Below are 13223 nucleotides of genomic sequence, written 5' to 3' on the forward strand. Positions count from 1 at the left end.
GATATCTATCATGCATAGAGCCATCTTTTCGCACGGGATTCTGCATGTTTGCACTTGCTTCCCTCCAAGGCTGCCAATCCGCGTATGCATAACACGTACAACCATCTGAAAGATTTTTAGGGAGTGTATAAGCCCGGTGCGTAACCACCCTCTGTTTTGGTGGGTGTATACGCACTGCCCACACACACACACACACACACACACACACACACACACACACACAATATATATATATATATATATATATATATATATATATATATATATGTATATATATTTGGAAGGGCCTCAAACTCCAGGTCGCCCCATCATGTTGCGTCGCCCCTCTTGACGAAATCCTGGATCTGCCCCTGGCTGCAATGCCCTGAATTGATCCATGCGGTTTTAGGTGAATATCGTGACCTGTGACCACCAGTTTCAGACCGGTCACTTAAACCGCATACTAGCTTTCGATTGGTACCAATCTGAAGGAAAATCTGACCACTGGTTTCGTAGTTTGAGCTCAGCTGCTTGGATGGCGGTGGAGTAGTGTTGTGCACGGAAAATCCGTTTCGATTCCGTGGTACTCGTGTGCAATCGTGGCGCTCGTAGAGTTGTGCGTGGGTGTGCGGCTTTCAAAGAAATCATGGGAAATGACATTAGTCAATGCAAGGACTACACATTAAGCAAGGAGTCGTTTGGCACTGCTTCAGAGTGGGTTTTGTTCGAAGGCAGGAGATATGTTTCCAAACCAATTGGGCAGGCGACTGAAGAAAAGGAGGCTGATGTTCTGGATGATATTGCTGGCAATGCCATCACTGTGTTTGTCGGCATGCCAGAAGAGAAGAGAGGAAAGATGAGCTTTCTGCACAACAATGTGAAGGTACATTTGAAAGAAGGCACATATTTTTGTCTTTGCCCCAACTTGAAGAAGAGCCTCTGGGCAAATTGAGATCTACATCATGCATCTTTAAAGAGATGCATGATGTCCATCCTGGTACACCTAAGATTCATAATGAAATATAAGTTCTCTCCAAGGAAGCATTAATGAGATATTTTTGTATATGTATTGAAGCGTATTGGTACATGAATATTTTAATTTTTATTTTGATTGGTACATGAATCAAGATTTGAGCAACTGAAAGTTAACCAGTGTCTGATCAAGCCTACTGACAAGAATGCAAAGAAGTGAATTGATTTAAACAATAATCTAAAGGCCTCATAGATCTTTATTTGTCAAGCATGTCAAGCTGGATGGTGATATGTTAATGGAAGACTCATGTCATGATGCAGATGCAGCCTAAGCTGTGTGCGGTGGTGAACTCTCCACAGCTAGCTACATTGTAAAAGTGGACTGTGAATAACACATGACCTAAATTAAGTCTGTTCATGGCTAAGTGGTATTGACTGACTTTTAAAATGCATGGTTATCATAAATAAATAACTCAGCTATTGATGATTGCCTAATGCTTATTACCATCAACAATTTAGGATATATATATATATATATATATATATATATATATATAATGTTTAAGAGCACACAAAAGACTAATGTTAATAATTCCCACAAGCAAGGAAAAAGTCAGTAGTATGAGCATAACATTTGATGTGTAACTACTAGAATTGAAATGGGTTGTCGTGGAAAATGATTTAAAAGCATGCATATTAATATCATTGGTTATGAAATTATCGAGTTGTGAATATTATGAAGTTGATAGATAACATTAACTTGAAACAATGCCATTACCCAACTGTGTCATACTTGCCACTCAGCAGTGTGGTTTACTGAGCAGTACCCACTAAGTTTCTTGCCGCCAGTTGACTTGGCACAGCATTTATGGTGATTAACATCATAATTTTGTAACTCATGTTTTGGGGATAAGCTTTCACAATCCGGCAAGGTCATTGTTTTTGTTGGTGTGGTGAGGTAGTAGTTTTACGATACAGACAGTTAAAACTTAGCAATGTGATAGGAGCTCAAATTCTCACTAAACATCCACATAGTGATGCATGAGGCAGATACAACACCAGCCTGACCTGATGAATGTCCTCAGCTAGCACTCTGCCTGCCTTGTAATGCTGTGACCACTGTGCAGTGCAGTCACTGTGGCATATTCAGATGACCACCATTTGTCGCCAGATGCTGATGACGCTGCGCCATCCAGACTTGCTTCGCTTCCTCAGCTGGCGTGAGACCTCGAGCCGTGTGGAGCTGGTCACTGAGCATGTGCGCCCGCTGGCCGAGCTGGCCGGCCGGCTGACCGAGCTAGACATCAGTGGTGGCCTGCTGGCCGTACTACGTGCGCTTAACTTCCTGCACCAGCAGGTCACTATCAGCAGTCTTGCTCTGCACTCCTCTTTACATGGTGCCCCCCTGCCCTGTTCTGGGGTGGTGAGCACCAGCACAGAGGTATTACGCTGTTGTTTTCACGTGGGGGCGCCGTAGCATACTTTGTTGGTCCAGTGAAGAGAGGTTGTGAGTTGGAAATGGGTCACCAGCCGTGCTTCAGTCTTTTGCTTCATTCAGGCTGAGATGTGGTGGAACTAGTGACCATATGATGTGAAAATTCTGCACGAGTCCCATGGAATGATTAAAAACTATTACATCGCACAAGCCACACACTGGATGACTTGTGCGCCTTGCACTCCGTCCATTTCTGGTAACCGACCGTGCGGTCGATCGCCCCTAAGCCCGAACAACTGACCCGCTGGCCGATGACCCGAGCTCGTGGCCGACAGGCGGGCATGTGCCACAACAATGTGGGCCAAGCGGCCGTGTTCGTGACGTCGGACGGCGCGTGGCGGCTGGGCGGCGGCGAGTTCGCGTGCCGGTTCTCGGACGCCACGGCCGAGCGACTCCAGCAGACGGCCGTGCACCGCTACCAGCCGGCACTGCCGCCCGAGGAGACCGAGCCGCAGCCGGCCGACCGGCAGCAGTGGTGGGCAGGGCTGGCAACTGGCGGGCAGGCGGAGACAGCCGCGTCGAGTCGGGCGGGGGGCCCGCCGAGCAGAGCGAGGTTACGGGAAGTCAGCAGTGGTGGATGGCACAGGATCCACCGACCGATAGCATTATAAATGGATTGGACCCTAAAACATCTTGGGGACAGCGGTGCAGGGAGCAGCAGGCACCCGCACAGTTGGCAGACCTGGACGTTCGACCCATCGTGTCTGGGTAGTGACGCGGAGCGGGCCGGCATGGCTCTTGCTGTGTGGTCGTGGCATGCCAAGGTGGTGCAGTGATGTGTGTTGTTCGCAGAGAATGTACGGGGTTGCGGACGGACTCTGACACCAGAAATCGCAAACAATTGCAACACACGAATATGGGTCTTGAGATCTTGTGTGAACAACGCGAGCAGAATTGGGCGAAGAAGAATTGGGCGTATGTGGCAGCGGCGATCACATTGCCGTGCCGTGTTCCGTGGCTGGTTACACGGGGGCACCGGCCCGAGTCACCCTGCCTGGTGTATCTGTGACGCGGGCCCGTCGGACGTCCGTTCCAGGCGTGAGAGCCGGCCCTGGTGCCGCGACGTGTACGCATACGGTCTGCTGGTGGACGAGCTGATTGGAGTGTGCGTGCGGAGCGGTAAGACCTCGAGCTGACTTTATGCGGTGTTTAAACATGCGTTACGCGTCATAACTTTTCAAAATGACCTGGACTGTTAGTGTATTTTGAAGCAGTGCGAACAACGAGCCTGTTTTGTTGTTCCAGAACTATCAATTTATTGAACAATCGTGCCATCTGAAGGCAACTAGTTTCGTAACAATAGTGAAGACTTATCGACGATGTGATGGTTGCGGCATCAACTTACGACCTATGAGTCATTAACCGAGGCCACGCACCTGGTGCGCGCCACGCTGTTGACAATGGCTTACCGTTGGCCTATTCGCTCCAGACTTCCCGGGCGCTCGTCACTTTCAAGCCGAGGCGAAGCGCCGGCTGTTGGCACGCGATCCGCTGGCTCGTCCCGCCCTCTCCGAACTGGAGGGCCACGACTTCTTCAGCAACGAGTTCAACCAAATCCACAGGTTCCTCACTGACATCGTGCTCAAGAGCCAGGAGGAGCGCAAGACGTTCTTCATGTAGGTCGAGTGGGCTGCTGAGTGCCTGTTCTCGATGTCATGGTATTGTTATAGCGTCGACGGATGCCCCAAGGCTGTTCATGCGATCCTCATAAAGCTCAGCTGCGACGTGAACCCCCGGTGTGAAGGCGTGTTCCCGTGCCTATGACGGCGTCCCTCCCACTTCGCACTTCTCCTAGCAGCATTAACGTCATGCTCTGGGCATACTGTGTCTGTCCTCAGTCTCCTGTTACATCCCTGTTGGACCTCAACTTCACTGTACTCCGGTGTCTGACTTCTTTTCTCTGTACCAGGTGTGTTTGACCTCTATACCCGACGTGTCTGACCTCCCCCTCTGTACCGGACGTTTCTCACCCCCCCCCCCCCCCACTCTATACCGGACGTGTCTGACCCCCCCCCCCCCCTCTGTACCGGACGTGTCTGACATACCTCCTCTATACTGAACATATGACCTCCCACCCCTGTACCCGACATGAGTAACCTCCCCCTCCGTACTGGACGCGTCTGACCTCCCTCCCCTGTACCGGACGCGTCTGACCTGCCTTGCCTGTACCGGACGAGTCTGACTGTTGCACTGGACGCGTCTGACCTCCCTCCTTTGTACCGAACGCGTCTGACCTTCCTCCTCTGTACCGGGCGTGTCTGACCTTCCTCTTTCCCACCGGAGGTGTCTGACCTTCCTCCTCTGCACCGGGCGTGTCTGACCTTCCTCTTTCCTTGACCCCCCCCCCTCCGTGCCAGACGTGTCTAACCTCCCTTCTGTACCGGGCGTGCCTGGCCTGTCCCCGATGTGCAGTGACCTGGCCAGCCGCCTGCGTGCCTACCCGGAGGAGCTGGTGGCGAGCAGACTGTCGGCGCTCTGTCTGGGGCGACTGGTGCTACTGGACGGAGACGCCTGCCGCCACTTCCTGCCGCGCCTGCTCTCGCCCCGAGTCGGTGAGGGGCCGCCGGCGGACGGAACCGGGGCGGACGCGGGGGCGCGCGCGGAGGCGGAGAGGGCAGGACAAGGGTGGCAGGGAAGGAGGGGCTGGTGAAGCGGCGGCGAGAGCAGAGACAGAGAAGAATAGTACAGCGAGGGAACAAACCCCGAGACGGTGACGCCTCGTGGACTAACCACTTGTCAACGCTTTACAATTTATCCTATCATGTTTCTTGCCATCTAACAGTATTGTCAGAGAAACGTGGAAGATACATTGGCATGTGAGCCGTCTCGAGGTGAGTGGGCAATTTTGTGCTGTTCCAGATCAGTTTGGCTCGGCCGAGTGTGTGTTCGGGCCTTCTGTCTTCCGGCGGTTTGTCGTGCCGCAGCTGCTACGGATCTTCCACGTTCGTGATGCGCACATCCGATTAGTGTTGCTGCAGCACTTCTCAAAATACGTGGAGGAGATACCCAAGCACTTACTCGCCGAAGTGGTACTGCCAGAGGTGAGGATTTTCTCTCTCAGGTCCTCAGAAATGGCCAATAAGGAAAATTAACGCAATTTTGTGTAGCGTATGCTCTAAGCATTGCGCCGAAGTAATGGTCACCGTAGATGCATGTCTATTTTGCATGGTTTTTCGGGACATTGCTACTTTTTTCCGTTGTCATGGTTCCCCGAGTTATTTTGGTCTGCCGCCGTTTGTTGCTGATCATAACAACACTCGGACCGCGCGCCGAGCATGTGTTAACGTCAAATTACCGGCCATACCATGTCCGAGCGCCCCGGCTGGCGGCCGCTGCTGTGACGGGCGTGTGTATTTACATCAGCTGGTGGTGGCGGCACGGTGCTCCTAGCGAGAAGCGGTGCAGTTCTTTGGAAATTGTTCTGCAATGCTTTCAGTGTTTGGGCGCGCAAGCCGTTTGGTCATGCAGGTTTCCGTGCAGCAGTGTAATGTGATCAATCTTGATCCTCCCACTTGATTGACATAAACAATTTCAAGTTTGAACATTGATAACAGACAGTGCGAACACAGTTTTAAAGCGGGCCCAGGTCTCGACAGCTTGGAGCCCCAGTTACACGCTATCGATATAGTTGAGGTGAGATCGGGCGAAGGGCGGGCTATCGCGAGAGCACCATTATGCGCCAGTGCGTACGGCGGGCCACGCGCGCTAGAGCGCACACTATCGATCCGCGGTTTTGGACGTTATGTCGGGCTGCCGTCGGGTTTCAGTAACCAGACCCGAAGGCGAAGTCTGGGTATCGAAGTGCGCATGACTCAGGCGATGCCGAAGTCAGCACGCGCGACTTAAGCGGCTTTCGAATGCCGGGAAGTGTTCCCATCGCTCGTCTCATGACATAGGATCCAGGCTTGTGCTTGGCTCTGGTTGAAATTGTCCGACCTTGGGATGGCTCCGGAATAAGGAAATTGGCGTTGAGTCGGGGTGGAATCGATGCCTTTGGCGTGCTATTGTGCACTGGATTGGGAGTTGTGTCAGCCGAGAAGGCGGTGAGCTGACTGCAAAAGATGTAACAAATAGGCTATACTCACGTCTTTAAACATGCGCAAGATGGTTCACCGTCGTATACTGCCGCACTAGTATCAAAAATGTTGTATTTCGACTTTGATTTTGTGTGACTTTGTGGCGACGTGAATGGAGTTCATCGTCGGTCATTGATTGCTGAATTGGACCATACACTCTCGGGTCGGAGTTGGCTGAAAGCTCCACGGCACCAGGGGGGAATCAGAGGGGGAATTGATTCCATGCGTTGTGAGTCGGGATCGGAGTCAATGCCACCGGAACCGAATCAACTCAAGCCTGACACGCGCGTCTCGGGAGATTTGAAAACCACGTACGGTGGCTCGCCAACGTTCGCCCTGGCTGAATGACTCGCACCTGGATCCTCCCAACCAAGCTAGGCTAGCAGCGAACCGCACAGCGTGCACGAGCAAACCATCTGTGAGCGGCCGTGTGACCTGGTTCCTCCGATCCATGCAGACGGCCACTCCTGACCGGGAAGCAGCCATTGTCGCCTTTCTTTTTAAATCAGACCCGGGTACGATTTGCCTGGTGGGGCCATGCAAACCACACAGGCGCAAAGGCCTGTATGGTTGTAACCAATGTCCTTCCAAAATATTGGCGTTTCTGAATGTCTTGGTTACAATGCAAACCAAATAAATGCACTTGATTTGGCTCTTGGACCACAATGGCTGAAGAAATTATTTCTTGATAACCGCTAGCCATGGAACGAATGGCCGCTCACCGGGCTCAGACCCGCCGCCAGCCAGTTTTCGATGGTTTTCGCTAACTAGCGCATGACCGCTACATCAGCGGAAGCCTCAGATGCCTGCTAAACCCATGAAAGACGGACATTGCCCATGACAGACCCATTTGTTTCAGTTCCCAACAATCAACATGAAGATAGCACCCATTTCCATCATCAGCTCGCTCGTTCCAACTGAAATAACGGATCTTACTGGAAACTGTCGGGCTCTAGTGATAAGCCCTGTTGCCATCAGCCAGTGACCGCTGCGCAGCCGACCCCCGTTGCTGCTCTCTGTGGCGCCCTGTCCCGTCGCCTTCCCAGCTGACCCATGGGCCCTGACCTCTGACGCCTAACGTTTGATCCCTGACACCTACCCCCTGACGTCTGACGTCTGACGTCGGACGTCTGACCCTGGACGTCTGACCCCTGACGTTTGACCCCTGAGTCTGACCCCTGACGTCCTACGACTGACCCCCGACCCCTGGCCCCTGACTCTTAACCCCTGACGCCTGACCCCTGACCTCTGACGCCTGACAACTGACAACTGACGCCTGACCCTTAACCTCTTACGCATGACCCCTGACCCCTGACGCCTGACGCCTGACATCTGACGTCCGACGTCTGACCCCTGACCTCGCCGCCAGCTGCTGTTGGGCATCCGGGACACGCACGACCAGTTGGTGGCAGCCACGCTGCGCGCGCTGGCCGACCTCGTGCCCCTGCTAGGGGCGCACGTTGTAATCGGCTCACACCGGCACAAACACTTCGGCAACGGCACGCCCAAGGTAAGCGCGGCGCCGAGCAGGTCACCGTCCGGGCCGCTGCAGTGCACGGGTGGTGGACACTGTAAGGTCGGGTGGATCGAGCGCCTCGTAATGCCGGTCATAGCCAGCGCGGAGAGGGGGCCCATGCGGCAATCCAATGGCCAAGTAGGCGTGAGGTTACAGCAGGCGGCAGTGGATGCACGGCAGACCGAACACCGGTGTCCCAGGGGGAGGGTTAAACGTCGCGGATGCTAGAACGTCTGAGCCAGCGTCCCAGTGACGCGGTATTGCGTAGCACTGGAACGGTGGCTTCTCGTTTTAGTATTGCGGAATCACAGCCGTTGTAGATTCTCATGAGGACTCAGTACAATGGATCGATTGTGGTCGGCGAGATGTCATGTTAGCAACGTGGTGTCGGGCGTTTCAGGCCACTAAGGGTTCTTCGAGCACTCCCATGGGGCAGAAGCGGGTGACGCTGACGCAGCGGCTGGAGGATGTCTCTGGTAAGCAGCGGTCTAGCGCGCTGTGTGACAGTGAGCGCTCGTGCGTGCGTGTGATTTTACGTGATGGGTATACGCTCTCACACCAGGCGGTCTATGGGCGACGACTTATCACATCGAAAACCTCCTCAGATTCCTCTCCAGTGTTTTCTCGGTTGCATTTACCTGCGTAGGGAGTTATTTGCGTAATAAGGCTTCCGACACCTGTTTTGGACCTTTGATTCATGCATCTCATATGTGCGCTTCCTCATCGGATGTGAAGGGAAGTGCCGGCAGTTTAGTGCAAAAATGGAAACAAGATGTTGGCATATGCCCATAAACCCAATTTGGGATTAAAGCTGCGTGCTAACTGTATCAAAATGACAGACGCCATAGTAGGCCACACGCCTCTGGTGACGCGGCGTGAGCACATGCTCGTCCGCTGACACCGCTCGGCCGCGCCACCGCCAGAGCGGCGCCCGACCCTGCTGGAGCTGGCGCAGCGGGCGGCCGGCGGCGCCGCCGAGCTGCTGCCGGAGCGGTGCTCGCCCGAGGGCGGCGAGGAGCTGCTGCCCGAGGAGCCGGAGCCGGAGCCAGAGCCGGAGCCGGAGCCGGAGCCGGAGCCGGAGCCGGAGTCCGAGCCCGACGACGGCGACTGGTCCGACTGGGAGGCGGCCGACGCCGAGCCGCCGCCGCCGCCGGCCACCGAGCAGCCGCTCCCGCCCTGGGACGGCCCCGGTCACGGCCGTGCCCACCTGAGTTCGGGGAATGGTGGCCTGGGCCCCGCGGCCGCTGACCCAACCCCAGCGGCCGCCGCCGCGCGCGCCCCTGGCGGCGGCAGTCTGAAGTTGAGCGGAAGGACGCCGCGGCGGCGGCCGGTGCCTGTCGCCGACGACTTCGAGCGGTTCAGTATCCAGGTGCGCCGTCGCGAGTCTCACGAAGACGACCTGTTCGCCGACATGGAGCCCATGATACGCAGCGCGCGCGTGGCGCCGTCCGAGCCGAAACCGGCCCCGGTCCCGGCCCCGGCGTCGGCCCCGGCGTCGGCCCCGGAATCGGCGTCGGTGCCCAAGCTTGACCTGTCCTTCCGTCCGACGGACGGTGACCTGGCGGACGCCGGTTGGGAAGAGCAGGACTGGGACGATTTGTTATAGACGGCGGCTCGGTGGCCCAACGCTCCGTGACATCAGGTTTGAGGACGAGGACGCCGGCACGGCTGTGGGGTGGGTTGTTGGCGTGCGGGCTTTAGTGGCGTGGTTGTACGTTTGGTCAGACCAGACAGGCTTGGGTGCAGGCTGGAGGCGGCGTGGGATTGCTCAGCCCGGACATCCGAAGCCGATGTTTTCGCTCAGCGTCCAGATGCGACTGTGTAGAATGACATGCATTTATGACGGGGCTTTTGCGTAATGCTCCATGCGATGTGGCCCATCCTGGATACACGTCCGTAAACGGTCGCGCATTTGCATAGCGTCATTTCTCTCTGTGATATGTGCTGGGTTAGTATGAATCCGCGTCGTCTGAGTGTAAATGTTGCGTTACCGGGCCTCTGGGGCGCCGGTAGTGTAGTGCTTAACGCGTCTGCGTTAACCACTCGCGTCTGGGAAACCAGAGATACGGGGTTCGATTTCCCGCGGTGCCCGCCCCTCCTGCCAGGGTGAGAGGTAGGCGGCACCATATAGCCTCAGCAGCTGAGTGCGCCGTAAAGGCCCGATGACAGGACATTACCGGGCCTCTGAGGTTTGGCTCGAACAAATCACTATGATTGACAACGGTGCATCAATGTGAACATCGTATTTATGGTCGCACAGTGTGTTACAATATATGCCATATCTTGAATGCATAGTCTTGAAGGTCATTTGCCGATATTGTCATGATCATAGCGTGCAATTTGTGGCTTGGGATTTTTGTGCAAGGTGTGGTACAGGAACTATTGCTTTACGAATGCGTAAGCCAACACCAAGCCGCACATAATGGGCATCGCCAGACGCCCTGCTGTTGTAGAATGCCCGGTTGGCCAGATGTTGTTGCTAGTACTGATAGCGAGGTACAGTTGCGTGGACCAAGTTGCAAACTGCAGTAGGCTTACCAAGGCTGAGACCAGGTCTCGTCCGCAGTCGTGCCCAGTCGTGGTTCGGAGAAGTCCGCATCGCCGCTCGGTTTGGCGGCGTTTCAGCGTACCGATGACGTTTGGGGCGTTTCAGCTGAGCGTTGACAGCTGTGTGATGACGTGACAGCGGTGTGATGATGTGGCAACTGTGTAGTGATATGACCGTTGTGTGGTAACATGATTGCTATGTGGTAACTTGACTGCCGTGTGATGACATGACAGCTGCGTGGTGACATGACAGCTGTGTGATAACGAGAGCTGTGTGATGACGTGACATCTGTGTGGTAACGTGACTGCTGTGTGGTAACGTGACAGCCATGTGATGGCGTGAAGTTGTGTGGTGGTGTGACAGGCGGGATGGCGTGACAGCTGTGTGGTTACATGACTGCTGTGTGGTAACATGGCGGCTGCGTGGTGACGTGACAGCTGTGTGATGACAGCTCTGTGATGAAGTAACAGCTGTGTAGTGACTCGATAGCTGTGGGATCACATGGCAGCTGCGTGATGGCATGGCAGCTGTGTGGTGACGTGACTGCTGTGTAGTGACTTGATAGCTGTATGGTGACGTGATAGCTGTGTGGTGACGTGACAGCTGTGTGGTGACCGCTCATTTTGGTGAATTTTGTGCCGGCTTTGATTCCCGAGACGACATTAAGAGGCGTGGCTGGACGAACGGCTCGATGCAAATTTGAACATTTCGGGAGTCACGACTGTCACTTCTGGCCGATGGTCTTCTGCCTAATTTAGAGCCAGACGTGAGGATATTGGACCCGTGTTCCTGGGAGGCCAACTTTTGAAAGGTCGGATTCGGCGCCGTCAATTTAAATAACATTTTGCGTTACGATGAAATTGAAATGGAACAGAGTGACTGCGGAGCGTGTTTTTGCGTACGTGTCCCTGGCTTAGAGGGTCGTGATCCACAAAATGTGTCCACTTGTTTGTGTGATGCTGGGGACTGAATACCGAACTAACAAGGGCGAGGTCGAGGTGGACCGGGTATGTTTGCGGTGACGGCGACGGCTTTGCCACACATGTCAATAAAGATGATGTCTGAAATCCAGGTAGCGCCGTGGACGAACAGCGGGGACTGAATGTTGTGGAGTGCATATTATGTTTATGCTCCAGTACGTTGGACGCGGGAGCAAATGTCTCGCTGATACCCTCGGTTGTACTATGAGACAGCAGGTTTCTACAAGCGCCAGGTCACCACTGTCATCATGATAATCATGAAAGATTGAGCGTTTCCGCGAATCCACCGCTAGTGGAGTTTGATCTCAAGATCATTAGCGAGACCGTGACGTCGAGATAAGCCACTATGACGTCATTACACTAGCAACATCGTGATGTCATATAAGAAGGCTTACTGACGCTAACATGCGTGCGGTCGCCTGGCATCCAGACTAGACAGCAGGGACTGCTCTTTGATTGATGGCTTGAAGCGCTTGGACCTCGCTGAGTTACCAAATTTCACGCTACCGGCTATGTCAAAAGCGTGGTTCATGAGCCTATGCCCAGTCCATACCGTCAGGAGCCTCGTTGCAACACGTTCATAGGGGCCTCCGTTTCGATACGTGCGCAGGGGCCTACATTTCGGGGTCTCCTTTCGGTACGTGCGCGGTATGATTGCAGGTGGGGATGTTTGGACAATAGGCGCGTCCATCCGATGCATTATGTGCATTATGCGCACTGCTCGCGCCATGAATGGGCCTATTCAAGCCACCGCGGGCTGACCCGCCAGCTAATGCCTCCGTCCCGCTTGCACCCGTAGGCGCCACCATGCCCAGCAGCGTGTCATTTCTAGCGCTGGTTCGGCCGTTATGGAGTGGGCGGCGCTGACGCGCCGGAACCATGCGAGGATGATTAGTTTCGCCGGAGACTGTGAATTCCCGGGATCAACTGGAGATCGCTGCGGCTCAGCAGCGCTGTTCCCGGAATCTCACGCACCGGCCGGATCGGCGCCGGACCGCCGCCGGGACCGGAAGTGCGGCATTCTGAACAGAATCAGTTCGGCTATCTGTATCGGCAAGGTGATGAGTGGACGCATCATCGGCAACATGGCAAGCTTTCCCCAGACAGCGCTCGGTTGACCGGAGAGTGGGAGGAGTGGGGTGGGCGACTAGACGGCCCACGTAGCGGCCCTTGGGACTGCCATGCCCCACAGACTGCTCCTGAGACCGCGAGACCGGCGACCGTGGTGGCCGTGGGCCGGTCTGTTATGTGCGCACCTGGCGCCCCACGGGTCCTCGCGGTCCGCGTGGTCACGGACTGGCTTGTGGCACTGCGTCACTCCGCTGGCCGGGCCGCGCGGGACCACGTTACCACGCTGGCCGGTCCGCGTGGCGCTGTGTTACCCCGCTGGCCGGTCCTCGTGGCACTGTGCTATCCCACTGGCTGGTCCGCGTGGCGCCGTGTTACCCCCTGGCCGGTCCGCGTGGCGCTGTGTTACCCCCCTGGCCGGTCCGCGTTGCACTGTGTTACCACGCTGGCCGGTCCGTGTGGTGCGTTACCCCGCTGGCCGGTCCGTGTGGTGCGTTACCCCGCTGGCCGGTCCGTGTGGTACGTTACCCCGCTGGCCGGTCCGTGTGGTGCGTTACCCCGCTGGCCGGTCCGTGTGGTGCGTTACCAC

The 13223-nt window shown here is 55.3% G+C and overlaps 1 protein-coding gene across 1 annotated transcript; it reads left to right on the forward strand.

The window, feature by feature from the left end:
* The first annotated feature begins 628 nt into the window (after positions 1 to 628).
* On the forward strand, positions 629 to 10702 carry LOC119103061 (protein-associating with the carboxyl-terminal domain of ezrin). Its single transcript, XM_037226511.1, has 10 exons — positions 629 to 862; positions 2123 to 2308; positions 2722 to 2921; positions 3483 to 3565; positions 3876 to 4062; positions 4859 to 4998; positions 5306 to 5487; positions 7892 to 8032; positions 8439 to 8514; positions 10692 to 10702. The coding sequence occupies exons 1-10, from the start codon at positions 812 to 814 to the stop codon at positions 10700 to 10702; spliced, it is 1257 nt and encodes a 418-aa protein (XP_037082406.1). The 5' UTR covers positions 629 to 811.
* Positions 10703 to 13223: the final 2521 nt, after the last annotated feature.

Source organism: Pollicipes pollicipes, unplaced genomic scaffold, assembly GCF_011947565.3.
Source record: "Pollicipes pollicipes isolate AB1234 unplaced genomic scaffold, Ppol_2.1 Scaffold_5724;HRSCAF=6776_pilon_pilon_pilon, whole genome shotgun sequence".
Taxonomy (NCBI): domain Eukaryota; kingdom Metazoa; phylum Arthropoda; class Thecostraca; order Pollicipedomorpha; family Pollicipedidae; genus Pollicipes; species Pollicipes pollicipes.

What these genes read in the sequence shown, in the direction of transcription:
- LOC119103061 (XM_037226511.1), top strand. Translation starts at nt 812, where the DNA reads ATGCCAGAAGAGAAGAGAGGAAAGATGAGCTTTCTGCACAACAATGTG. An exon ending in TTAACTTCCTGCACCAGCAG is followed by an intron (nt 2,309 to 2,721) that starts GTCACTATCAGC and finishes CGTGGCCGACAG; the next exon opens with GCGGGCATGTGCCACAACAA. An exon ending in GAGCGCAAGACGTTCTTCAT is followed by an intron (nt 4,063 to 4,858) that starts GTAGGTCGAGTG and finishes CCCGATGTGCAG; the next exon opens with TGACCTGGCCAGCCGCCTGC.